Raw genomic sequence first — 27,343 nt, 5'->3', positions numbered from 1 at the left:
ATCAGTTAATTTTATGAATTAGTTTAGGATTGGAATAAGGAGCTCGTAGTTCATCATGATGGATATTGCCCTCGTTGCTGCAGGCTGTAGAAGTGAGCCTCCTTCAAGATCTGGTTGATGTAGATATACGGACCTTGGCACAGTGCATTCTCATGGAGTGATGGAGGGAGATTTGAGTTGAGATCAGCAGTGGTCATGGTCAAGCTGCTTTCTAGTGCCCTGAATGCCTCTGGGCTATTAACAATGCTGCTGTTCCTTTCATTATCAGTGTAGGAACACTGGAAGGAGAAAGACAGAAGGAGCATGTAGCTATTAGGATCCTGTGAGAGTTTTCTACTCAGCATGGTCAGGAGCAGCATCAAACTCATATACAGGGTTAACAGTTTACAAAGTACACAGGGAGGCTGGTCATTATATCCTCACTAAAACCCTGTAAAATAAATTGAATCAATAATCATTGCTTTACTGAACTGGAAGCAGATCTCTGAGTTGCCAAAAGTCATGTAGCTAATCAGTGGTAGAGTGATTGTCCCAAATATGCATTGGAGTTCCAAATATCTATACAAATTCTCTGGGAATATTGGTACCATTTGTTTCAATAACCTGCATCAGACAAGTAAGTTTTCATCCTCCTGGGAAGTCATTAACTAGTGCTACAAAATGGAGTTGAAATCAGGGCCATAAATGTATGGTAAAGTTTGGGTATAATTTCAAAGGTAACGAATAAGTTACTAGATCCATACATCCACTCTACATACATGTATATACACAAATACATAATAATTTTGCACATATATACTGAATGCAGACATATATGGTCCTTGAGCATCAATTCAAACTCCACATATAATCTTAAAGGCATTGTGCATATTTTAGGAAAGTTACATATTAATAATTCATATGATTTTTTCAAGTTGGTTATTGTTTTTAATTTGTAATTTGAAATAATTATACATTCAAAGTGCAAAAATTATATAGAGAGATCCCATGGACATTGTACTCTGTCTTCTTAGTGTTTATGTTTTTTCATGTGCTATAATATCCACACCAAGGGATTCCCATTCATGAAATCTGTGTTTCAAAATTCATATTTGTGATGCTTACCATTTGTTAGTCTCTTATTTGTAGACATAGAATAGTGTGTGTGTGTGTTTCAGATTGCTTTTCATTTAAGTAACATCATTTGTTGTCTTTTTATATTGGAGAAGCCCTGTGCAGCTTTATACACTGGATGCCCATAGGAAGTGGTTTCAGTAAGGACCCACATCTGAATTAAGGTATGTATGTATCAGTGTTGGTATTGCATTTCTTTTAGCTCTCTGACTTAACCAGGAAGTGTTATGATCTACTTTGAGGCTAATCAACTCAGTGCATCAAACACAAGTATCTAAACAGTGTTTATGCAACTAGATCTATCTTATTTAAAAATGTTCATGACTAGCTAGGTGTTGTTGGGTCATGCCTGTAATGGTAACTTCTCAGAAAGCTGAGATCTAAAGATGGAAGTTTGAAATTGGCCAGGGTAGAAAAGTCTATGTTATTCTTATCTCCAATTAACCACCCAAAAGCTAGAAGTAGAGCTGCAATTCAAGTGAGTGCTGGCCTTGAGCAAAAAAAGCTCAGGGTCAACACCCAGGATCTGAGTTCAAGCCACAGGACTGGCACAAACAAGAAAGTTCATGGTAGACTATGGATGACACAAATGAAATTATGTCTGAGAGGGTATCAGCAATAGTTTTGCAGTGGATTTAAGGACAATGGAACAAAATCAAATCCAAAACAGAATCAGAAAGAACTGTACTCTTCAAGCCAGGGAATCATGGCTACTCAGGAGGCTGATATCTGAAGATTGCAGTTCAGAGCCAGCCCAGGCAGGAAAGTCTGTGAGACTTCTATCTCCAATTAACCACCAGAAAACCGGAAGTGGCGCTGTGGCTCAAGTGGTAGAAGCACTTGCCTTGAGCTGAAGAGCACAGGAACAGCGCCTAGGCCCAGAGTTGAAGCCCCTCAACCACCAAAATTGTACTCTCATCCTTTAATGCAATAATCTAGAACTTGAATAATATAGCCTATTTATAAATATTTTTAAATTTAGTAAGTTGATATATTGAAAAAATAAAAGTAGAAACATAGGTAGATAATCCTCACCTACAGAAAACAGGTGGACCTCATGGTTTCCCTTATTTGCAATATCTAGTATATGTATAAGTCAAGCAGAAAAGGTCAGACAATGTGATGTTAGGGAAATGAACCCTTAGATATGTATTTAAATGGTTTTTTTCTTTCATGCATTTGTTTCTAATGCATTTATAAGATTATTTCTTTGTTGCTTTGTATGTCCCTCCCCCACAGTATAACCCCTGCTTTCACTATATTTGATGTCGGTATAATTTGTGGAGGAGATGGGGGAAAACAAGTCGTTTAAGGATACAGGTGGACCCGTTGCAACAATGAGAAGTACAAGTTGTCATGTCAAAAACGAACTTTACAACTTTGGTGGGGGGGGGGGGGAGGATTGGGTGGGGGGGGCGGGGGGGAGGCTGGGAAGGGATGGGAAGGGTAAACAAAGGAGGAGGCTGCAATGCTTGATAAGAAATGTACTCATTATCTTGCCCATGTAATTGTAACCCCTCTAATAATAAAATTAAAAAATAAAAATAAAAATATATTCTACTAGAAAAAAAAAAAGAAAACAGGTGGACCTGTAACTATTACTCAACAACTTAGTTGGTAAAAGCTGAATAAATAACAAAGCGCTGGCCATACTTGAGGTGCTCTCATCCAAGGGGAGGACATAGAGCGACAGTCCTTCCACTTGGTGCTCACAGGAAGTGAAAGTGATCAGTGCTTAGTCATTTACTCTCAGCATTCTTGCAGAAAAACTTTACAAAGCTCCTTTAGTAGTCTGCTAGTAATTTATAGTTCAAAGAAACAGTCAATGAGAATACTTTTGTGATGTTTTTGATGCTTTGTTCACTGTGAGGACTGAATGACAATATAGGCAGTGAATGAAAGGCAGAAAGGCTATGTGGCCATATCCCCTACCTGTTCAGCCCCAGGATCTGGAAAGGCAGGACTTTGCTTACTCCTTTTTAAATCAAGGGCATGGTGGTCACCTTCTTTATTGCTATTTATTCTCCTTTTCCTGAAAATGAAAAAGAAAGATAAAATTATATCATCCACAAGCTGATCTTCTAGACACATCAAGGATATAAGTCTGTGCCAATGTATAACTGTGAGATCTTGCATGAGTAAATGAAAGTCACTGTCTGCTACTCCAATAGTTATAAAGTTAGAATCTTCCTTCACCAGACACTGAGAGAGAAAATACAAAAATTGTCATAAAAGCCTGTTGCTAGTGGCTCATGATTATAGTCCTAGCTACTCAGGAGGCTGAGATCTGAGGGTTAAAGTTCAAAGCCACCCAGGTCAGAAGGTCCATCAGACTCTCATTTGTAGTTGACCACCAAAAAGCCAGTAGTAGAGCTGTGGCTCAAGAAGTAGAGCACCAGCCTTGAGCCAAAAAGCTAAGAGACAGTGTCCATGCCCTGAGTTTAAACTGTAGTACTGGAGTGCGTGCACACACGTGCGTGCACACACATACATACACACACACATACACACAACCCTTTAGCACAAACAAGTGTAAGTTTAACTTTCCCAAATCCTTAATAACAATAACTGAAACTGGAGGAGAAAAAAGTACAGAATTTTAGAGCCAACATTTTAAAACTCTACCTAATTTGGTACATCTTCATTCCTGGAAATTATAATTCTAGGTTATATGACTTTCTCTACTTCCATATGATAAATCTTAAGATATATGAGGTATTCGGACACTGAAAAGATGTTTCCTGTGTCCATTTAGGCCTGTGCTGTTGCCATGACGATGAGCATTATGTCATAGTAGTTGCTTTATTTGATTATAACCAGGAGGTTGTGGTTATATCCTTGAAACACTATTCCATTAAAAAAGTTTCTTATATTCCCAATTATTTCTGAGGCAGGGTCACAGTTTGATGCTAACCCTGGAATAAACAAGAAATCACATGTCAGAAAAATCAAGCTGGGCATGGTACGTCCGGCCTGTAAGACTATTCAAGTGGCAGAAGTAATAGATGCATGTTTGACACTAACATGAAGTAAAGCTCAAGCCCCATGTAAAAAAGCCAATTAAAGTATAAAGGGATGGAAAAAAACGTATTAAGTGAAGTAAGCCAGACCCAAAGAAATATAGGTCCCATGGCTTCCCTTATTTGCAATAAATCTTATATATCTAGGATAATCTTAGCAGATGAGCAGAATAGCTCAACAGCTATCTACATATGACCATGTAAGATGAGGCTAAGTGAAATGAACTACAGGACATAGACACAAAAGGTTTTTCTTTGTTGTTGTTGTTTTTAATGTACTATGTGATATTTTTGTTTCTTTTGTATGTTCTTCCCCTTATGGTATATCTTCTGTTGTTTCTGTATTTGATTTTGGTACCCTGGTATTGTATATACATTTATCTGAATCAGGGAATGGAAGGGTAACAACAGAATGGTGAGACAAAGGACAGGGGGGGAAACCAATGCAACAGCAATATTCACAAGACATTCTGTTGGAAATGTACAACTTGGTTGAGGGAGATTGGGAGGGAGGGAAAGTAGGAGAAAAATGAGGGAAGTGGTAACAAGTTTGACAAGAAATATACTTATTCTCTTACTTATGTAACTGTAACTCTTCTGTACATTAACTTGACAATTAAAAATAATAAAAGGATGGAGATATGGCTCAAGGATTATAGTACTAGTCTTAGTAGACTCAGGGAGTTCGAATCACAGTATGCAAAAAATCTATTAATTCATAAGCTCACTTAAAATTGTCATCCATGTAAAATCAAGATGTATTAAATCATTTTAAATGCTTTGTAAGTTTATATCAAATGACCTATAGCTGGTTAGACACATAGCTCATGACCTCATAAGTTACTTTGGGAACATGGTTATCTTATAGTTGTCTTTATATAATAACACTTGGAATATTAAACTGTTTTGAACTTATTTCACTGAAACTCTCAACATTTCATAGTATGATTTGCATCTGCAACAAAATGACTATTATTTATATTTATATTATTTATTGTTCATACATGGATTTTTTATATATGACCTTAATGTGCTTTGATCATCATGTTCACACCCTCTATTGCCCTTTCTTTCCTCCCCTCCCACTTCCATATTTCTAACAGCCATATTTTAACAAAAATTATTTTCTAAAGTGTAAAACCGTTTTAAAAGCTGAATGGTTGTTGAAACCATGATGTACTATCAATCTCAATTGTTTTAAACACACCTGTAGGAATAGAAAGCTTCTGAGGAAATCTATCAAAACTACCATTCACAATTATGGCTTAGTCTGAAGATTGAAGTTCAAAGCTAGCCCAAGCAGGAAAATCTATGAGACTCTTACCTCCTACTACTAACCACAAATAGACCAGAAATGGAACTGTAGCTCAAAGAGGTAGAACACTAGCCTTGAGCACAAAAGCTCAAGGATAGAACACAGGCCCTGAGTTCAACTCTCAGTATCAGCACAAAAATAAACACGGAAATAATAAATAATTGTAAATGTTGCTCAAGTGCTAGAGTCCTAGCCTGAGCAAGCACAGAGAGTACTAATTTCAGTAAGCTAAAAATGTATTGATTCATAAACCTAAAATCTGGCATCCATGTTACAACTTTTTAAGCCCAATGCTGGTGGATCAGGCTTATAATTATAGCTACCCAGGAGGCTGAGATCGGAAGATGAGGGTTGGAAGCCAGTCCAAGCAGGAAACCCAGTGAGACTTATCTCCAGTTAACCACCAAAAAGCTGCAAGTGAAGCTGTAGTTCAAGTGATAGAATAAACCTTGAGCAAGAAAGCTCAAGGACAGCACCCAGGCCCTGAGATCAAGCCCCAGGACTGGCACCAAAAAAAAACTGTTTCAATGTTTCATTTGATGACAAGGCATCAGATGACCTACAGCTAATTAGATGCACCTTCTCCTCATCTACCTAGAAATTATTTCTAACTAGTTGATATCCCTCAGGATGACTAAATGTACTCATGTTTACTATTTTTTTAAGCTTCAATCTCTCCTGTCTGGACTTAGCCTAGTGTTATCAAATGCTTTCTTATACACTTAATCTTTTTTTCTTTTGCCTTTATTTTCTTTTATATTTCTTTCTATTAGAAAATTAATACATAATAGACAAAAGTCGTTCCTTTCCTGGGAATGCTTAATGAAAACTACACATGTAGGAAACTTATTAACAATGAAAGAGAAAGGAGAGAGAGGCAAGTAAAAGCACGCAGTTGATATACATATACTTTAGTGTTATGAAACAACAATCATACATATGCAAATATACATAGATATACACATGTAGAAAGATAAAAATACTCTGAAAACTAGTTATTCTGTTTCACATTTTCATTGATCAACTACTAAATGTAAGTACTTCTGTTTGTATATATTATAAAAAGTGAAGAAAACATAGCTCCTGATCACACAAGACTGACTTGCCATGGTTGTGTTTGCAAAATACTTTGTATATTCAAGTTTTGAACTTATTTCATTAAAATTCTCAATGTTGTACAGTATATTTTGCACTCGAGATGCAATAACAGTTCCCTTTTTAATGAAAATGATTTTTCAAAGAGAAAAACTGAGTTTTTTCAAAGCAAGATGTAGAAATCACACTACAATACTAATCTCACTTATTTTCAGTACACCTGTATTAGTGAAAAACTTCCAAGGATATATATTACAAAATACCATTAACAGTCATAATCCACACAGTTTTGGGGCTGATGTTGTGACCAATTTTTTTAATTGTACTGTTTGTGGGGTTTTTAATTTTTATTGTGAGAATACCATACAGAGGAGTTACAATTACATGGGCAAGATAATAAGTACATTTCTTATCAAGCATTGTTGCCTCCTTCCATCCCTTCCCATACTCCCCCGCCCCGCCCCCCATCGGATCCTCCCCCCACCCCCCACCAAAGTTGTAAAGTTCGTTATTCGACTTAACAACTTGTACATCTCATTGTTGCAATGGGTCCACCTGTATCCCTAGTTAAACAATTTGTTTTTTTCCTTCCCCTCCACAAATTATACCAACATCAAATACAATGAAAGCATGCTACCACTTGAGCCACAGTGCCACTTCCGGTTTCCTGGTGTTTATTTAGAGATAAGTGTCTCAAGGACTTTCCTGCCCAGGCTGGCTTTGAATCCTCAGATCTCAGCCTCCTGAGGAGCTAGGATTACAGGCATGATCCACCGGTGCCCAGCTAGCATTGCTAATTTGAAAACAAAGATTTTTGATTGCCAACTGAATTTTCCTAAGGACCTTAACAGAGGAGATGGCACCATTTGTAGGACGTGTTTGGGACACAACAGAAGAAACTAGAAAACACCCCGTAGGCCATTCTTTTATTCAAGATAAAAGTGTGGGGCGGTGGGGGGGGGGGGCTCTAGGACCAGGCAGACACCTGAAGAGTGAAATCCACCAACTCTAGAAGAAAATCTTTTTCTGTGTTTTTCAGAGGTCACAGAGATCATAACTGAAGATGCCAAGCAGGCTAAAATCCAAGACCAGAGAACAGGAAACTAAGGACAAAAAAGATCCTTGGAAATCTGTGTCCAGTGTGTAACCCCTCCCTATAACTGCCCTTGGAACCACAGCAAAGCAGCCCACAGGCCCAACCCTGAAGGAAATGTCTAGCTCTCCCAGCCTATGATTTCAGGTTTAGTGCTTAAGTGTTGGCAGCCAGGGGGTTGCTGTCAGGCTGGCACCAGTGAATTCCCTACTGTCCTCTAAGTTCTATATTAGGAACTTGTACCAATCCCCTGGACATGCTTCCCTTAGGACAAGATTCTCACTTGAAGTTCTTATCCATGTGATCTCAACTACAAAGTGAGTGAGGCAGAGTGGCTGCTACTACAGCCTCTCCTCCTAGAGGGTGTTCTCTTCTGTTACTCATAATTTTCTCTTCCTAGGCTCATGCCTTGGGCAGCTTGGAAGAACATAACCCATCATGTCCTTTCTCTCTCTCCTCTCTCTCTCTCCTCTCTCTCTCTCTCTCTCTCTCTCTCTCTCTCTCTCTCTCTCTCTCTCTCTCTCTCTCTCTCTCTCTCTCTTCTTCTCTTCTCTCTTTCTCTTCCCCCCTCCTCTCTCTCTGCTATTTACCCAAAAGCAACATCTTGTCCTTCCAGCTCCCTCTCCAAGCCAGCATCCACAGCCTTCAGCTTTCTGGAGGCCTCCACTGCACTGGCTGCTTCTACCAGGATTCCAATCTGTCCACAAGACCCTTCTTTACTAAGCTTACCCACAACTATGAATTCTCCCTCTGATACATATTCCCTCTCCCTCTTCCACCCACTCCCAACACCCCATAGATGACAAACTTCTCCCCTCTGCATTTTACGATCTCTCATACCTAATAAAACTGTCTTCAAGCAGACACCAAGTCTTCACATGATATTCACTTATCAGTCACTGAGAAACTTGTAGTTTCTGATGGCAACTCTGGATACCCCTCAACCACAATGAGACTGCATTTGTTATCTCTGAAGGAAGTGACCTGATTTTAGTAGAAGTCTGGCTCTTGTCCTGGATCCTATCTCTTTCTATGTTCCTAAGTGATCTGATGTTTGCACTTATAATTCCTTGGCAACACCATGTCCTGTACTGCATTATTCTGTAGTCTGTAGAATCGGCCATTTGAATGATAGGAATTCAACATTTTGGACTGATCTTGGTCCCTGCTGTGTTGTGAGCCCAAGCATAGGACCACATTCGCCCGAATAAAGAATCAGGGTACTATAAGGAAGCCCAAGCTTCTAAGGGTGATCATCAGATCTCATATTCTTGAGTAGCTAGTATTACAAGCATGAGCCACCAGCAGTAAAATGGAAATTTTGCTGCTTATGTGAGTCATTTCATGTGCATAGGGAGACCCCTCAACTTCTCCCATTTGCGTAGGACCCCTGTGGACCTTCTATCTATCCTCCGAGGGACATTTTTCTGGAACATTTTGTGAGTTAAATCAGAGTAGGAAATTTTTCCATATTTGTTGCCTTTGTCATTTGGTAAAAGGTTCCCACTTGCTGGCCTTGTTTCTGAGGGAGGTAGAATTACCTTTTTTTGTTTGGATGCTTTATGATTGTGTGTTATGTGTCTTATGCTAAGTGTCATAAGACAGAGTTTTTGGATGGATTGTGGCAGAGTATCCATTTATAAGCCTATAACAAAATAAATTTTAGCAAGGCTCTGGCGGCTCACACTAGTTCCTACCTACTCAGGAGGCTCAGATCTGAGAATTTCGGTTTGAAGCCCAAAACATATGAGACTCTTATCTCCAATACACTACTCAGAAAAAACCAGAAGTGGTACTGTGGCTCAAGTGGTAGAGTGCTAGCCTTGTGTAAAAGAAGCTCAGATACAGCAAGTTCAAGCCCCAGGACTGATTTTTAAAAAACGAAAGAAAGAAATTTTATTCTAACAGGGGAGCCAGGGGAACCCTGGGAAGAGCTGACATTTAAATAAAACTTCAAACTATTATGCAATCTTATTGTTGGAGACATTCTGTCCAAAGATAGGTGAATGGGATAAAATTCCATGTATACAGACATTTATACAAATTCGTTTAAAACAAGTCTAAACAACCAGGTGACAGTGGCATATGCAACTGAGATCTGAAAAATTGCTGTTTGAAGTTAGCCAGGACAGGAAAGTCTGTGAGACTCTGATCGCCAACCAACTATCTCCAAAAAAGCCAGAAGTAAAGCTGTATCTCAGGTGGTAAAGCACTAACCTTGAACTAAAAAACTGGCACATACACAAAAAAGTCTAAATAGCCAAAGACTAAGTTGATGGTATAATAGAAGTCAAAGAAGACCCAATTATTCAAAGTATAATAAATCATTTTAACTAAAAAAGACATTTAAAAATATAGATATAAGGCTGGGAAGGTGACTCAGTGGTAGAGTGCTTGCCTTGTATACATGAGGCCCTGGGCTTGATTCTTCAGCACCACATAAGCAGAAAAAGCTGGAAGTGGCACTGTGGCTCAAGTGGTAGAGCGCTAGCCTTGAGCTGAGGGACATTGCCCAGGCCCAGAGTTCAAGCCCCACTACCTCCAAAAAAAATAAAGATGTATTCAGCCTTTCTGATCTCCTTATATTCCACCTGTGTTTCCAGTTAAAATGCCCACACTAAAGAGTACCATCTTAAATGAAATAACACATTCAGACAACTGTGCCTAACCCAATGCACCCTCTTAACTTCCATGCCAGGGGACCATGGATATTTTTCACTATTGGACTTAAAGGGTCCAATCTTTTATGTTACTGTGGAGGATAAACCTCAATTATTGTTTAATTTAAATGGTAAGATCCTGATACTCAGGTGACTATACAGTTTTGTAGAATTGTCTTGCCACAACTGTTTAAAAACTTACCTACCCCACTTAGTAAAAGTCAAACAAGAGATATGCAGTATTTAAAATTAGATCAAGGAGTCTTACTATAATATATGCATGATCTCCTAATGGCTAGTCCTAATCTCAAAACCTGCCTTGCCAACACCTTTACAGGGCTTTATAATACATCTGTTTGAAATGGTTACAAGGTGTCACCGCTAAAGTCTTAGATTGTTTTTACACCAGTACTGAGGTTTAAACTGGAAGCCTTAAATGCTTGCTTAGCTTTTCTGCCAAAGGCTGACACTCTACCACTTGATCCACAACACTACTGGCCCAGATTTTGTTTTGCTAGTCCTACAGCTTGAATTGTGGGCCTTGGGTGTTGTCCCTGAGCTCCTTATGCTCAAAGCTAGTGCTCTATCACTTGAGCCACAATGTCACTTCCAGCTTTTTCAGTAATTGGAGGTAAGAGTCTCATGGACTTTCCTGCCCAGGCTTGCTTCAAATTGTGATTCTCAGATCTCAGCCTCCTGAATAGCTAAGATTATAGGCATGTATCACCGGTGCCCAGATGTAACCCAGAGTTTTAAAGAGACTGTTATTTAGGTTTAATATGAATCAGAGAATTTGAAGTCTCGTGCCTGGAGACAGGCTCTAAGAGCATAGCTTCTTGGGAATAGTGGATTTTTGCTCTATTTGGATTCCAAACTTTGAGCTAATAGCCAGGCCTATGAGACCCTCAACAAAATTGACATTAAAACATTGATTTGAATAGGGAAGTATCAGAAGGTTTTTAAAACTTTAAAACAAAGCCTCTTGGTGGCATTGGACTGGACTTATTAGATAGAAATGCCTGATTTACAAAAATAATGAATTACTTAATTAAGCAAGGTACCCATGCCTCATACCTGTAATCCTAGCCACTCAAGAGGCTAAGATCTGAAGATTGTGGTTCAAAGCCAGCTCAGACAGAAAGTCCATGAGATTTTATCTCCAATAAACTACCCAAAAGGTTAGAAGTAAAGCTATGGCTCAAGAAGCACTAGCCTTGAACAAAAGAAGCTCAGATATCATACCCAAACCCTGAGTTCAAGTCCCATAACAAGCACAAAAAACCTCAATTATTATTTTTTTTGGGGGGGGGTTCCGGTCATGGGGCCTGAACTCTGGGCCTGGGTACTGTCCCTCAGCTCTTCAGCTCAAGGCTAGCACTCTACCACTTGAGCCACAGTGCCACTTCCAAAACCTCAATTATTAATTAATTAAATTGAATGTCCAAAAATTAAGGCATAGCAATTGGTGTCTTTCAGCAGATAGTGAGCAATACTTCAATATCTGTTATTTATCTTGCAAAATAACACGACAACACAGCAACAGGTTGACCATTCTATTCTTGGGATATGGTTCCTATTGTGACCTACTTCAAACAACAACAAAGATTCCGTTGTAGCAGCCCACTGTGGTGTGTATGCACCATCAAGTTTTGTTCCTGATAAAACAAAATGGGAGTTACTGTATGGTTGCTGGTAAAATGGGAAGATATTAAGTCATCCTGCTGGATAACATAAATATTGGAATTAAAAACTATATCTACCTTAAACTACAACCTGGCTCCTGGCTCCTAATGATGAATCCTTGAATCACTAATGTTTAGAGGTCCTCAAGCCAGGTGCTAGTGGCTTACACTTGTAACTCTAGCTACTCAGGAAGTTGAGATCTAAGGATAGAAGTTTAAAGGATAGAAGTTTAAAGCCAGCCCCAGCAGGAAAGTTCATGCAACTCTTATCTCCAATAAACTACTACAACGCAAGAAGTGGATCTGTGGCTCAAGTGGTAGAGTACTAGCCTTAGCAGGAAAACTTAGGGATAACACTCAAACCCTGAGTTCAAGTCCTGGGACTGGCACAAAAAACAGAAACCAAAACCAAAACTAGAGGTCCTTAAAACTGTGCATTCCATTTGTGACCAGTTCATAACAGAATCAGTAATATGTGTTTACTGAGGGCAACATCTTTATGGACAGTGGCCAGCCTGGGCCTGGATATGTGGACAACAGGAAATGGAGGCAAAAGCCTTGTCTCAAGGACTTCAGCCAAAAAGGGAAACTGATTACTTTAACTAGAGCACTACATCTCTCAAAGTATAAAAACATGAACATATAAGCCAGGTGCCAGATGCTCACATCTGTAATTTTAGCTATTTAGGAGGCTGAGATCTGAGGATCATGGTTTGAAGCCAGGTGCCAGATGCTCACATCTGTAATTTTAGCTATTTAGGGGGCTGAGATCTGAGGATCATGGTTTGAAGCCAGCCCAGGCAGGAAAATCCATAAAACTTTTATCTCTAATTAACTGCTAAAAAAAAAAAAAAAAAAAAAAAAAAAAAAAAAAAAAAACTAGGAGTGGAGCTGTGGCTCAAGTGATAGAACATTAGACTTGAACATAAAACCTCAGGGACAGGGGCTGGGAAGGTGGCTCAGTGGTAGGGCGCTTGCCTTGCATGCATGAGGCCCTGGGTTTGATTCCTCAGCACCACATAAGCAAAAAGCCGGAAGTGGCACTGTGGCTCAAATGGTAGAGGGCTAGCCTTGAGCTGAAGAGCTGAGGGACAGCGCCCAGGCCCAGAGTTCAGGCCCCACGACTGGACCCAAAAAAAAAACCCTCAGGGACAGTGCCCAAGCCTGAGTTCAAGCCCCAGGACTGGCACACATTACAAACAAAAATACTAAGTCATAATATGCCTTCATGTTGGCACCTAATCACAATATATCTTTAAAAACTTTTCTCTTTAATTTTTATTTTTTGCTAGTCCTGGGGCTTTAACTCAGGGCCTAGGCACTGTTCCTGAGCTGCATTTTGCTCAAGGCTAGCCCTCTACCACTTGAGCCACAGTGCCAGTTCTGGCTTTTTCTGTGTATATGGTACTGAGGAATTGAACCCAGGACTTCATGTATGTTAGGCAAGTCTTATCATATTTTTTTAAATAGCTCTTAACAATAAGAGTCACTAACTAATGTCAAGAAATACTAACCCCAGAGAGGCTGGGAAGGTGGCTCAATGGTAGAGCACTTGCCTTGCAAGCATGAGGCCCTGGGATTGATTCCTCAGCACCACATAAGCAAAAAGAAAAAAGCCAGAAGTGGCGCTGTGTCTCAAGTGGTAGAGTGCTAGCCTTGAGCTGAAGAGCTGAGGGACAGCGCCCAGGCCCAGAGTTCAGGCCCCACAACCGGACCCCCCCCCAAAAAAAAGAAATACTAACCCCAAAAGAAACTGTGGCTAAAAATTAAGAAGTGACAATTATGCATTACCCAGGCCTCCAAAAGTTGGATGCTTACATTGCACAGGGGAAGTAGGCTGCTAGACAGCAGTCATTTCATGGTTCCCTGATGCCACTTATTGTTAGATCAATATGGTCTTCAAGATACCAAGACAAAAAAGGCTAAGGAATATGGGTTCAATAAAGGAATTACAATTCAAAGTGGAATCAAAACTCTTATACACTTATACAAGTCTAAACATGAAGAAAACATCAACAGGAGGCCACAAAGTATGGTGGAGATAGATTGTAGTGAAAAAAGAGCTCAAACAAAAGTTTTAAAACTCAGGTAAGCAAGTAAATCAGATCCAAAGAAACACAGGTTGCATGTTCTCCCTCCTTTGCCGTAGCTAAAATGAACCTATAAATCTACGGGTAAACACAATGGATGGTAAGCCAGAGGCTACAATGAATTATCTAAAGTGTAACAGACTATGGAGAGCAGACATAGCATAATTCTTTAGAAAGACTAAATCAAAGCCCAACAGAATAAGTACCAGGAAATGGGTATTTACAAGAGGGGAGGAAGCAGCCAAGGAGAGAGGCATAGAAGAATGAAGGAGGAAGTGAGGAGAATGCAGACAAGAATTTATTGTATCCAGGTGCTGGTAGCTCATGCCTGTAATCCTAGCTACTCAAGAGGCTGAGATCTGAGGATCGAGGTTCAAAGCCAGCCCAGGCAGGAAAGTCCATGAAACTGTTATCTCCAATTAACCACCAGAAAACCAGAAGTGGCACTGTAGTTCAAGTAGCAGAGCACTAGCCTTAAGCTGAAGAGCTGAGGGACAGCGCCCAGACCCAGAGTTCAAGCCCTACAACCGATCCCCCGCCCAAAAAGAATTTATTGTATAGACCACAGAATTGAGAATATAAGGGAAGGGGTGAGTTGAGGGGGATGAAGATGTTGAAGTGTATTCACATATCAAAATGTATTGTACACATGAAATGCTTTAAATTGCAAAAAAATACATAACCTAAAATTAAGATGAGCAAGGGAAGAGGTGGAGATAGGAAGGGTGAGTGAGAATGTTGAAAGACGTGACATTGATCAAGATGCACTGTATTCATAAACTGCTCCAGTGAATAGACAACTCCTTTGAACAACAACTTCAAGTTAATAAAAATATTTTTAAATCTGTTGAGTTTGTTGTCAGAAATTAAAAATAGCAGAATTTCCCAAATGTTAGCAGGAGCTTTCTTGCCAAAGCCTTCCCCCAGGAAATGTAGGTGACCATTGCATTTCTCTGTTATTGTGGTTATCATAGTAAATCAATGAAATGTTTTTCTCAGACTGGATTGTGAACCCAAGAATGAAAGCATGTCTTTCATTACTACTTAGGTTCCTAGCATCTTAGGTATTATGTAGCAGAAAGTTGAAGTTGGGGGTAGAGTACACCACAAGATTGAAAGAGCAAGAGGGAGAGGGAGAGTGGAGGGGAGCAAAGAGAGAGAGGGAATGACACACTATATTTTCACCCATACAGAGTCAATAATTTCTTTAAAAAGGACATTTCATTGTAATGATGATGCTAGACATTTTGCTGAAGCTAAACAGTCCTCAATTTTTCAGCCAATTTTCGGGCAGTGTTAGAGATACCATTCTATTTTTCATTTCTTGCTTGTCCTAGGTCCTAATGCATGATGCACACATTCCTATCCTATACCCACTGGCATTTTCTTCTTTGACCCTTCAATTTGGATCATAGCTGCCTCCTCTGTCCTCCTGAGTAGGTGTGGATTCTGTGAGTTAGAAGTGGCTCTTATTGAGATTAGTCATCTTTTCTGGATATCTAGAAGCTAAAGAGAATTGAGAAGCTAAGGTTCTGGAAATGAATGGTGGTAGTGAGTGCATTATAATGTGAATCTATTCCATGCCACTGAACCATATACTTAAAATTATTAGAATGGTAGGTTTCTGTTCTACATATTTTCCCAAAATAAAAATAATCAAATTAATGTCATCTGTCAAAAAAGAACCACCTTGTGTTCTTACAATACTGTCTTTTTTTTTACTTTAAAGTCACTATTTCAAAAGATAAACTGTTATACTATGATCACTTCCTTTTTATTTTTCTAAATATAGGCAGTGTGAGCAAACATTCACATCTGCTGTGTGAGAAAATTTAAATATGTGCAATTTTTTCTCTGGGGACCTGATGTAGTGGTGCATGCCTAATACTTGACAGTCAGGGACAGAAATCATTACAGTTTGAGACCAGGTCTGGCAAAAGTTAGCAATATACTGTCTGAAATCCAAACTAGGATGGGTAGCATATGCTACCTACTCAGAAGACTGAAATCTGAGGATTGAGGTTTGAAGTGAACTTGGGCAGAGTAATACATGAAACTCTTATTTCCAATTAAGCAGCAAAAATCCAGAAGTAGAGGTCTGGCTCAAATAGTAGAGCACTAGCCTTGAGCAAAAACGCCAAGCAAGAGTGCAAGACTCTGAGTTTAAGCCCTGGTAGTAGCAAAAAAACAAAAAACAAAAAATGAGAAGAGACAGAAGTATGGGTTAAGTCCTAAGATCAAACCCCAGTATTGTCAATTTTTTTCAAAAGAAACTTAGATTTGATCACAAAATTTCTTCTTGAACATTCTGTCCTGCCTATGAGTAAATGACTTTCTTAGGAGAACCTAGTTATACAATGAAAATTGTTCAAATACTTACTGTTTGTATACTAAGTATATTTCTTTTTTTTCCAATATTTTTTTGGGGCCCAGTCGTGGGGCCTGGACTCTGGGTCTGGGCGCTGTCCCTCAGCTCTTCAGCTCAACGCGAGCGCTCTACCACTTGAGCCACCACGCCACTTCTGGCTTTTTTCTTTTTGCTTATGTGGTGCTGAGGAATCAAACCCAGGGCCTCATGCATGTAAGGCAAGCGTTCTACCACTGGACCACCTTCCCAACCTTACTAAGTATATTTCTAAGTTCAATATTACAACTTATTTGCATTGCTACACATGTATATATACACTATATGTATATATGTACATGTACATATGCATATTTCCACATGTCCAGACATGAGCCTTTCAGATGAGAGGACAGACAGTAATAGGGTTGGATTAATTCCTATCCCTAAGCTAGGTTTTCTAGTCTCACCATTAATTCTTATTTTCTTTAGATAATCTCACTAACATTTTACTCCTCATGAATTATTTGTAAGCTTATCAACAATATCAATAATAACATAATTTTTAAAACTCCCATAGAGTTGATGTTTTCTTTTTGGCTTGAGACTAGGACTAAAATTCGTTACTTGACCCTTTTGCTCATTGGTTAGCACTCTACCAACTGAGCCACACCTCAAACCCAGAGGTTGACATTTTGAATGGAGCATAAACATCTCATGAAACAAAGCAGACCTTTACCTGGGATGATAACTACAGAGTGATGCTCCAGGTCAGAAAGCCCAAAAGTACAGACAGCATATAAATTTAATGATCACCAAATAGCTACTCTGAGCTCTAGGTAAAGCAGAAAACAGCAAGCCCCTAGCTTAGCAGAAGTGGAAAATCACTTAGTATTCAGGAATTTTAACAAACAGATGGATGTCTCTTGCTTATTAACTCATAAGCTGGTAAATGACTTGGCTGGGAAAATAAGTCTTATGGAGACAAAGTAGCCACGGTTTGTTCTGATGACATGCTCTGAAAACAGAGACTACTATGAGATCTGCAGGGAAAGGCAGAGTATGTCTGAGGGCCATATTAAAGAAAGTTTAGAACCACACACTTCACTGGAAGGTTGTATAAGCCACAAAAAGAAGAGGACATGGGGCTGCCCTGACTTCAACCTTGATTTTCTGAAGGCCATATTTTTTTCATTACTGATTATTACCTGAAGATCTCAAGGTTTACCAAGGGTTTCCAATTTATGCCAGGATATGGATGCCATTCAAAGTATCCAACTGCTTTCTGACTGACACTTACATATTTGGGTAAGAATGTTGAAAACAGTGACAGTGATCAAGATGCTATATATTCATAAGTTGCTTTGGTCAATGGCAACTACTTTGTACAAATACTTAAAGGTAATAAAAATATACAAAAATATATTTTTCAATTTTTCATTCTCACCCCATTTGAAAAAAAACAAGGGTAATAAAATTGTCCACAAATCATTGTGTATCTGTCTAGTTATATATTTGCGGTGGACAAATCATCTGAAGGTAAATGGCTGCATCTGAGGGTTTTCATGTTCACACTATGGTACTTAACTCTCAGCCTATACAGTCCTACCAGCCAGGTGTCAGTGCTAGCTCACTACATCTTGTAGTGATGTGCACTATCAATGCCTTCCTTCCCTTGCCATATAGTGTCATCCTCCTACTATTACATAATCACTTCCCTTCAAAAATGGCCTATGCTGCTGCAGTAGAATGTGAAAGAGGTAAGTTCTACTGCCTCCCAGCCTAGGTGTTAGGAAGACACAGTTCCACATATGTCTGCTGAAACGCTCACTCAGAGGGTGCTCCCTGTGAAAGCACAGAGACTCCCAAAGAAAAGGAGATGTCAGATGGAGGTTTCATCTGTGTGAAAGGCCAGATATGAAAGTGACTCTACTTGAGAGATCTGGCCAATATAACCTAGAGATCATTGCTGATCCTCTGGATCTAATCAAAGCACAGACACTAAATGAGAACCCATCATCTGATACCAGTCAACCGACAAAATATGAGGGACAAATATGGATTTCTTTTAGTTTCAAGATACTAAATGTCCAGCCTGGTGCTAGTGGCTCATGCCTACAATCCTTGCTTAAAGGAAGCTATGATGCAGAGGATGATGGATCAAAGCTAGGCTGGGCTGCAAAGTCTTTGAGACTCTGTCTCCAAAATAACTGGCAAAAAAACAGACTGAAAGCATGACTCAAGTGGTAGAGTACCAGCCAGGCAAGCAAACCAAGTCAGTACAAGGCTCTAAGTTCAAACTCCAGTACCACTGGCAAAAAAAAAGCCACTAAATCTTATAGCCATTTCCTTTTCTCATTGTAGCAATAGTAACCTTATGTGATCCCTGGCCTGGCTCTGCCATTGGCTTGATCCAGCTCCAGCCCTGTCAGCACGGCCTGCTGGACTGTATGGGACAAGAACCAGAGCTGGGCAAAGGATGACATCAAGAAAGTGATGATGATCATAGAGAAGGCCCTGTGGGCAAAGCTTCACTTTCTATCTTTAAGTAGGTAAAAGTGGTGGACTACCACCCCCACCCCCACCAAAGAAGAGGAGCGACAGAGGGCAGGTGTGGTACAGACTGATATCTTGGCCAGAAGAGGAGGAGCAGGGGCACCAGTTCAAGAAGAGGTGGCTCTCTTATCCTGCTGGACTTCAACAATGAGAACAGCAGCCAGAGTTTCCATTCAGAAGGTTCCCTACAAAAAGGCACAGAGCCAAGCCCTGCGGGCACGCCTCAGCCCAGACACCCTGTGTCACCTGCTGGACCCCCAGAAGCCCCACAGCTGGGCCAATAGAGAGACCCTAAGGGAACACCTATAGGAAGCCTGGATGACCTCCCATGCTCATCAAGGAGCCTGTTCCAGAATTGCTAGAAGCAAAAGATTCCAGAATGAGAATGAGAAGAGCTCTCCCAAAGATAGGCCTGAAAACAGAACCCCTTCTGTGGCTCCTTCCCCAAAAGGGCCTCCAGACAAATGCCCAGCCCAGTTCCATGGTACCAAATGCCCGAGTTTCTGGGGGAGGAAGCAAGGCCGCGATGGTGCCCAGGACGGTCACCCAAAGGAAAGGGAGGTGAAGCGGCTTTCTGGAAAACATGATGCCTGTAGACTCCCCTCAGCCCAAGTCCCTCGTGCCCATGGGAAGACAGGGCTTCCCTGTTCCACACACTGTTGCAGAAACCGAGAGCAGCAGCCCTGTGTACCCCAACTTAAGGCTCACCGGCACCCCACCTGTGGAAAAGGCCTGCGGGGATCTCAGACGCCAGGAGCCCTGATAGGCCTCCAGTGAGGCTCATTGCAGCACAAACGTCCTTTACCTCAGCTGCTCCTCACGTACTTCGACTGCTTCCCCTCTGACCCCCCACGCCTCATCCAGCTCTCGCGAGAACTAGAGTAGTAGAGAGTAGTGCACAGGCACAGAGCTGAGAGCCTGGTGCGTTGCCACGTGATGTCAAGACACACATGCAGCCCCCACAAACCAGGTGAGTGCTGTGCTTGTGAATGGGCTGGGCTTCCACGCCACAGATTCCACCTGGTGCCCACCTTGTCAGTCAGCCTGAGAACCTGAAGGACCCAGAGGCCTTTTTTTTTCTTTTTTCTTTTTTTGGTCGGGTGTGGGGCTTGAACTCTGGGCCTAGGCACTGTCCCTCACCTCTTCAGCTCAAGGATAGCGCTCTACCACTTGAGCCACACTGCCACTTCTGGTTTTCTAGTCATTTATTGGAGATAAGAGTCTCACAGACTCCTGCCTGGGCTGGCTTTGAACCGTCATCCCAGATCTCAGCCTCCTGAATAGCTATGATTACAGGCGTGAGTCACCGGTGCCCGCTCCCACAGGCCTTTTTGCCTAGGTGCTCTTGCCTTGAACCCCCGTGGAAGGACAGGATGGAGAAAAGAAACCATTTGAGTAGTTCCAAAGTATTTCCCCAAATTCTTGTTTCCTGACTTTGCGGGCATACTGAGAAATATTGTTTTCTGTTTATTGAGGGCTTATTCTGGGCCAGGTACTGCAATCTATAGGAATTATCCTGTTTAATCCTCACAACTTCCCTGTGTCATAGATCATTTCACATTTTATGGATGGAAAAGCTATGTCTCCAAGAGGTTGGAGGATTTGCCCAAGGTCTCATAGCCATTATGTAGCAGAACTAGAATTGTGACCCGGGTCTGCCTGACTGGCTCCACAGCCCGTGCTACTACCACACGTCTTGCAGGACATGCTGGATTGTGGCTGTGAATTCATCTGTTTTAGGTAGCATCCATTTTTCTCAGTGGTAAATAACACAGAAAAAAAAAAACATTCTAGAATGTGCCTGGTGCCAGTGGCTCATGACAGTAATCTTACTTACTCAGAAGGCTGAGAATTGATTATCACAGTTTGAAGCCAGTCCAAGCAAGAAAATCTGTGACACTCCTCAAATTAATCACCAAAAAGGTAGAAGTCGTAGAGTAGCTCAAGTGGTAGAGCATATCCTTGTGCACAAAAGCTCAGGGACAGCACCCATGCCCGGAGTTCAAGCCCCAGGACCAACACACACACACACACACACACACACACACACACACACACACACACACACACACACACACACACATATTCTAGGTACTCCTTGGGAAGGAAGTTAACTGACATAGAAATTTTATGCTTAAGACTAGTATTTCTGAGCAGCACAACTATATTTATTGCAGCATTATTTACCATAGCTAAGATATGGAACCCACCCAGATGCCCCTCAGTAGATGAATGGATCAAGAAAATGTGCTATATAAACACAATGGAATTCTATTTCTCCATCGGAAAGACTGGCATTGCCCCATTTGTTGGGAAATTAAAGACTTGGGAAAAAATTATATGAAGTGAAGTAAGCCAGGCCCAAAGAAACATAGGTCCCATGGTTTCCCTTATTTGCAATAACCAGTGTATGTCTGAGTCAATCAGAAAAGGTCAGATAAGTTGATGTTAGGGAAGTGAACCCCAAGATAAGTATTCAAATGGTTTTTCTTTCATGCAATTGTTTCTAACACATTTATAAGATTATTTCTTTGTTGCTTTGTATGTCCCTCCCCCATGACATAACCCCTGCTTTCACTGTATTTGATGTTGGTATAATTTGTGCAGGGGAAGAGAAAAAACAAATTGTTGAAATAGAGATACAGGTAGACCCATTGCAACAATGAGATGTACAAGTTGCTATGTTGAAAAATGAACTTTACAACTTTGGAAGGGAGGAGGATTAGGTGGGGGGGCCAGAGGGGGTATGGGAAGGGATGGGAAGGGGAAACAAAGGAGGAGGCAACAATGCTTGATAAGAAGTGTACTCGTTATCTTGCCCATGTAATTGTAACCCCTCTGTATGGTATTTTCACAATAATATATATATATATATATATATATATATATATATATATATGCTAAATAAAAAAAGACTAGTCCTTCTGGCTGAGCCCACAATTTCCTGGGATGAACTCTTGTAGGACCTCTTTAGAATGACATTAGTGAAGGAAGCACCACGCCAAACCCAAATCCTATGTGGATGCTCTGGGGAGACCATGGAAGATGGCCTCTGTACTATTTCCTATACTACTGGCTGTTTAGGAAGTTCAAGTAGCAATGATTTATTAATTAATGCTTCCAACTTCCCAGCACAGCTGAGGTTTCCAAATTCCCAAACAGATATTCATCTTCAGGATTTAGGAATGAAAAATTGGAATTGTTGAAAATTCCTAAAATCATGTTATCCTATAATTTTCATAATTTTTCTGAGCTTTAAAACAACAACATGACAGGCACTCGTGGCTCATGCCTCTAATCCTTGCTACTCAGGAGGCTGAGATCTAAGGATCCTAGTTCAAAAACAGCCCAGGCAGGAAAGTAGATGACTCTAATCTCCAATTATCCACCAGAAATCCAGAAGTGGGGCTGTAGCTCAAAGTGGTAGAGTGATATCCTCAAGCAGAAAAGCTCAGGGACAGCATCCAAGCCTAGAGTTCAAGCCCCACAACTGATAAAAAAAAAAAAAAAACTAAACTAAACTAAACACAACTAGGCTGTAGCAAATGTTTGAAAACTAGAGCTGGACATTAGCCCATACCTGTAATCATAGCTGCTTAGAAGTCTCCGAGGACTGAGGTTTGAAGCCACCCTGGGCAGAAAAATCTCAAGACTTGGCCAGGCATCGGTGGCTCACACCTGTAATCCTAGCTACTAAGGAGGCTGAGATCTGAGCATCTCGATTCAAAGCCAGCTGGGGCAGGAAAACCGGAAGTGTCGCTGTGGCTCAAGTGGTAGAGCACTGGCCCTGAGCTGAAGTGCTGAGGGACAGCACCCAGGCCCAGAGTTCAAGCCCCACGACCAACCAAAAATAAATAAATAAATAATCTCAAGGCCCTTATCTCCAATTAACCAGCAAAATTGCTGGCTAGAGCACCAGCTGTGAGTGAAAAAGCTGAATGAGAGTTTGAGGCACCAAAACACACACACACAACAACATCACTACCACCACAACACGAACAATAGCACAACAATTGGAAAATGGCAGCATATACTATTGGATAATATTCAAATAAAATGTTTAAATATCCAACTAGATTAACAGTACCACACATAAGTTGAAATTGACAATATAGAGACTTACTTGCCAATGTAGGGTTGTTTTGGGTGTTTTATTTTTGGTTTGTTTGTTTGTTTGTTTGTTTGGTGGTACTGGAGTTTGAACTCAGGGCTTTGCCCTTGCTAGACAACCAGTCTACCATTTGAGCCATGCCACCAGCCCAAAATTGACTTATTTTCAAAACATTTTATTTCTCAGAAAACAAATCATTGGATTTGTATAAAAGATACTTAATGTAGCCATATTCATATTCATCTTATTTGTGTATGTGACTCTGTTAACTGCAGACAGGGCCAGAGATACAATTTTAACATGTCAAGAACAATTTTAAGATGCTAGGCAAAATGAACTCCCAGAAATGGACACAAGAGGTTTTTCTTTGTTGTTGTTGTTTTTAATGTACTATATGATTTTTTGTTTCTTTTGTATATTCTTCCCCCTTAGTATATCCCCTGTTGTCACTCTATTTGATTTTGGTATCCTGGTATTGTATTTATGTTTATTTGCATTAGGGAAGGGAAGGGAAACAGCAGAATGGTGAGACAAAGGACAATGGGAACCAATGCAACAGGGATATTCACAAGACAGTATGTTGGAAATGATCTATACAACTTGGGGATGGGGTGAGGGGAGGAAAAGGAGGAGAAAAATGAGGGAAGGAGTAACAAGTTTGACAAGAAATGTACTTATTGCCTTACTTCTGTAACTGTAACCCCTCTGTACATCACCTTAACAAAAAAGAACAATTTTAACATGTCAAGAGCTACAAAAGGACTGATTAGATGCGACAGCTTCTCTCCTGGGCTCCTATACCAAGTTCCAGAAATGTCTACCTTAACTTCAAATTCTGGATCAGCCTTTTCTTGTCTTTTTTTGACTTTACATCAATGAACTCTTTCAAACTTGGAATTCCTATATATTAGTAAGCATAAATTCTCAAAGAAAACTTTTTATTCCTTCTTTAACAAAAAATAAATTCAGGCAGTACAACTTATTATGATTGTTGGTGTGTATAAAAGTGAGTCCACATCCCCTGGACCACTAGCATCTTTTACTGTACTTTACTTCTCCTGGAGGTGAGAACATACAGGGCTCAATGAAAGTGGCATTGGAATGAAACAGGCCTGGGTTTCAGCCTGAGATTAAGTACTTACAAGTCATTTGAACATGAGTCTGTAATTCTGTGTGCCAATAATTCCAGATTCAATAACTGTACACAGGTATATGTTACATTCACAGATGCAGGTTTTGAAGCATATCTGGTGCATGAGAGTCAGACATGATAACTATTATTATCATTGGGCTTTTGATATTTCTAGCAACAATAATAACTTGGGCAGCTGCAGCATAGGACGTAATGTATTCTTGGTATTGTTAATGTATCACAATATTTGAAGCAAAATAACACGTCTCCTTTGGCTTACCTGGGATATGTCATCTGTACCACATCCATGTCACACTCCTTCTCTCTTCTATAGCAGAGACCATTCAGGGTTTCTCTGAAGGATGACTTGGGGAATGTAGCCTGGAACTGCTCTAGGTGGTGATCCATTAATCATGTTTGGATGAGGTCTAAGGAAGAAATTCCATTCCTCTTCCTCTCCCTGGAGTGGGAAACATGGTGATGCAAACTACCAGAGCCAGTCCTTGGAGAGAGAGGCACTGGAGTGGAGGAGTAATTTGTGAAGAACTCTATGTGTTAGACTATCCCTGGCTGAGAGAGAGAGAGAGAGAGAGAGAGAGAGAGAGAGAGAGAGAGAGAGAGAGAGAGAGAGAGAGAGAGAGAGAGAGAGAGAGAGAGAGAGAGAGAGAGAGAGAGAGAAGGAGAAAGAGAGAGAGAAGGAGAAAGAGAGAGACAGAGACAGAGGCAGAGACAGAGACAGAGAGGCAGAGACAGAAACAGAGAACAGAGACAGAGACAGAGAAACAGAGAGAAAGAGAGACAGAGAGAAAAACAGAGAGACAGAGAGAGTTGAGTGTGGATGCAGCATTTATACTATTGCTATGAATTGCTTTCTACACATACTGTCATGTCATTCTTGTGCTAAGAAGCATTAAAATGATTGATTTGGGGGTCATATAATACAGATGAGCTTTGCAAGATGAGCTTTGCATGTCTCTATGAACTGCCAGTATTAAACACATAGGTCTGCATTAAATTCTGTGAATGGTACTGGGATGGTCAATGATCATCATGGTCTCTGAGAGGGACACAAAGAGCCAACAGGCAACAGGATCCTCTCCTTTCCATAACTCACAATAAACTGTATGTAGCCAGCCCTAGAGAGCTAAACTCTCTTAAAAACTGAAATCAAATCCGAGGGTCATCTATAAGGGATTTGGATTGTATATTCTTCTAATTCACTACACTGTTCCTGAGATACATTATCAAACATATGACACATGAAGTGAAAACCATGGAGTTATTAACCAAGTGCTTCCCAATAGAAGCAAAGAATGCTTTCTTAGAAAAAAGTAGGTTCTGTGTACACTGAGCTTATTGTGAGAATGCATTCTATCCCAGCACAGTGCAGGAAATACACTTCCAGAACATTCCATCCAGCAGCAGTAAAACATCTTTCCCTCTGCCTTCTGGTGTGACTTTTATGGATGGTTAGCAAATTCATGTTTGCATCTTAACTGCCACAGTCCCATCTCAATTTCTGAAGTTGAACTGTGACACAGCTATGCACAATGGGGTGCCAAACACTACTGTGCTTGGGATTTGGGGCTTCTCTTCTTAGGCAGCTCCAAGGCTGCTGAGGTACAGATATAAGTAGCCAGTGGGTCACGTCTATAATCCCAACTACTCAGAAGGCTAAGTTCTTAGAAACTTGGTTCGAAGACACTCTAGGTAAAGTAGGCTATGAGACTTATGTCTCCAAATGACCACTAAAAAGTCAGAAGTGAAGCTGTGGGTCAAGTGATAGAGTGCTAGCTTTGAGCAGAAAAGCTCAAGAACAGATACCAGGCCTTGTGTTCTAGGACTGGCATACACACAGAAAAAGAAGCAATGACAGTGACCTGAAAAGAGGTCCATTTAGTGGGCTCTGAGAAATCAACACCAGGACTCTCCCTCAGTTAAGCTGCTGGAGAGAAGAGGTAGAGTAGGTTCAAGTTGAATTGACAGAATTTGGAGTTTAATCACCTGCTTTAGGCCTCTCATCAAAGACAGACCGAGATGTCAATATGAGCCTAAAAGTAATCTCTGGTTAGCATGCCTCCTGGCATGGAGGCAGAAACAAATAATCTCCAACTTGGGAGGTGAAAATTAGAAATACAGTGTTTTGAGGCTAGCCTGGACAGAAAAAATAACAAAACCCCATCTCAATGAATAAGCTGGCTAGAGTGGTCTATTCCCGTGGTCACAGTTATACAGGAGGCCATCGGTAGCAGAATACAGTTTAAGGCAAGCTCTGTGCAAAAGCCTGAGACCTTATAAGAAAATAACCTGGCCACAAAGAACAAGGACATGTAACTCAAGGGATACAGTGCCTGACTAGAAGGCAATAGGTCCTGGATTTAAATTCCCAGATTTCCCACACAACTCTAGGGTTGTATCTAGGCTCTAATGCTTATTGTGTGGATCTATCATTCTGAGGCCTGTGAGCCTCAGTTTCATAGTCTAAGAAATGAGAATTATGGCAACTTTCTGGGATAATCTCTAAATACTGCTTGTGATCATATAGTGAAAAAATCATGTTATATTGTATACTATAAATAACTGTTCAAGTGTGCAGTAGCCCCTTGGCAAAAGAAAAGCCATCCATTTGTATAAGTTGGGTATGCATACAAGATGTTCTGAGCAGCCATGTATTTTCTTTCTTATAAAGAAATGAATGAGACTAGTGTAAAAGAAGTAGCAACCACAGCAAGGCATACATACCTGCCTAACTTGAAAACTTCTACCATCCTCTGCCCTGCATACTTGCCCCACCTTCACCAAAAGGTGGACTTTGTGACCTGCGACATCACAGCACTGTTATGTCACTCCCAGTAGCCTGGAAACTCTTCTTTGGTTACCAGTGCCCCAACTAACCACCAGCATGGGGCAGGGCCCTGTATTGCTGTCACACTATCCACTGGGTGGGGGTGGAGATGTGTGGGTTTCAGGATCTCCATAAGACATGAGCACTGCCCGGAAACACAACAAATAAAAGAAAGGTTGGACAAATGGGATTGCATAAAGTTGCAGAGCTTCTGCAGGGCAAATGACATAGCTAGCAAGATCAATAGAAAGCCCACGGATTGGGAGAAGATCTTTACTAGCCATACA

At 40.6% G+C, this 27,343-nt stretch overlaps 1 protein-coding gene and 1 pseudogene across 2 annotated transcripts; one reads left to right on the top strand and one right to left on the bottom strand.

The window, feature by feature from the left end:
- Nucleotides 1–27,015, bottom strand: LOC138839583 (protein VCF1-like). Of its 2 annotated transcripts, XM_070039150.1 has the most exons (4): nt 26,954–27,015; nt 24,492–24,671; nt 3,046–3,145; nt 1–278 (listed from the first exon to the last, which is right to left on the bottom strand). In XM_070039150.1, the coding sequence occupies exons 2-4, from the start codon at nt 24,617–24,619 to the stop codon at nt 54–56; spliced, it is 453 nt and encodes a 150-aa protein (XP_069895251.1). In that variant the 5' UTR covers nt 24,620–24,671; nt 26,954–27,015; the 3' UTR covers nt 1–53. The 2 variants fall into 2 exon arrangements, with proteins under 2 accessions (XP_069895251.1, XP_069895252.1); XM_070039151.1 differs by lacking the exons at nt 24,492–24,671; nt 26,954–27,015 and adding an exon at nt 3,739–3,868.
- LOC138839261 (B-cell CLL/lymphoma 7 protein family member C pseudogene) lies at nt 18,139–19,533 on the top strand (annotated as a pseudogene).
- Nucleotides 27,016–27,343: the final 328 nt, after the last annotated feature.

Source organism: Dipodomys merriami, unplaced genomic scaffold, assembly GCF_024711535.1.
Source record: "Dipodomys merriami isolate MVZ:Mamm:240054 unplaced genomic scaffold, mDipMer1.0.p SCAF_3, whole genome shotgun sequence".
In the NCBI taxonomy this organism is placed as follows: domain Eukaryota; kingdom Metazoa; phylum Chordata; class Mammalia; order Rodentia; family Heteromyidae; genus Dipodomys; species Dipodomys merriami.
This window is presented reverse-complemented; position numbering and strand designations above follow the sequence as displayed.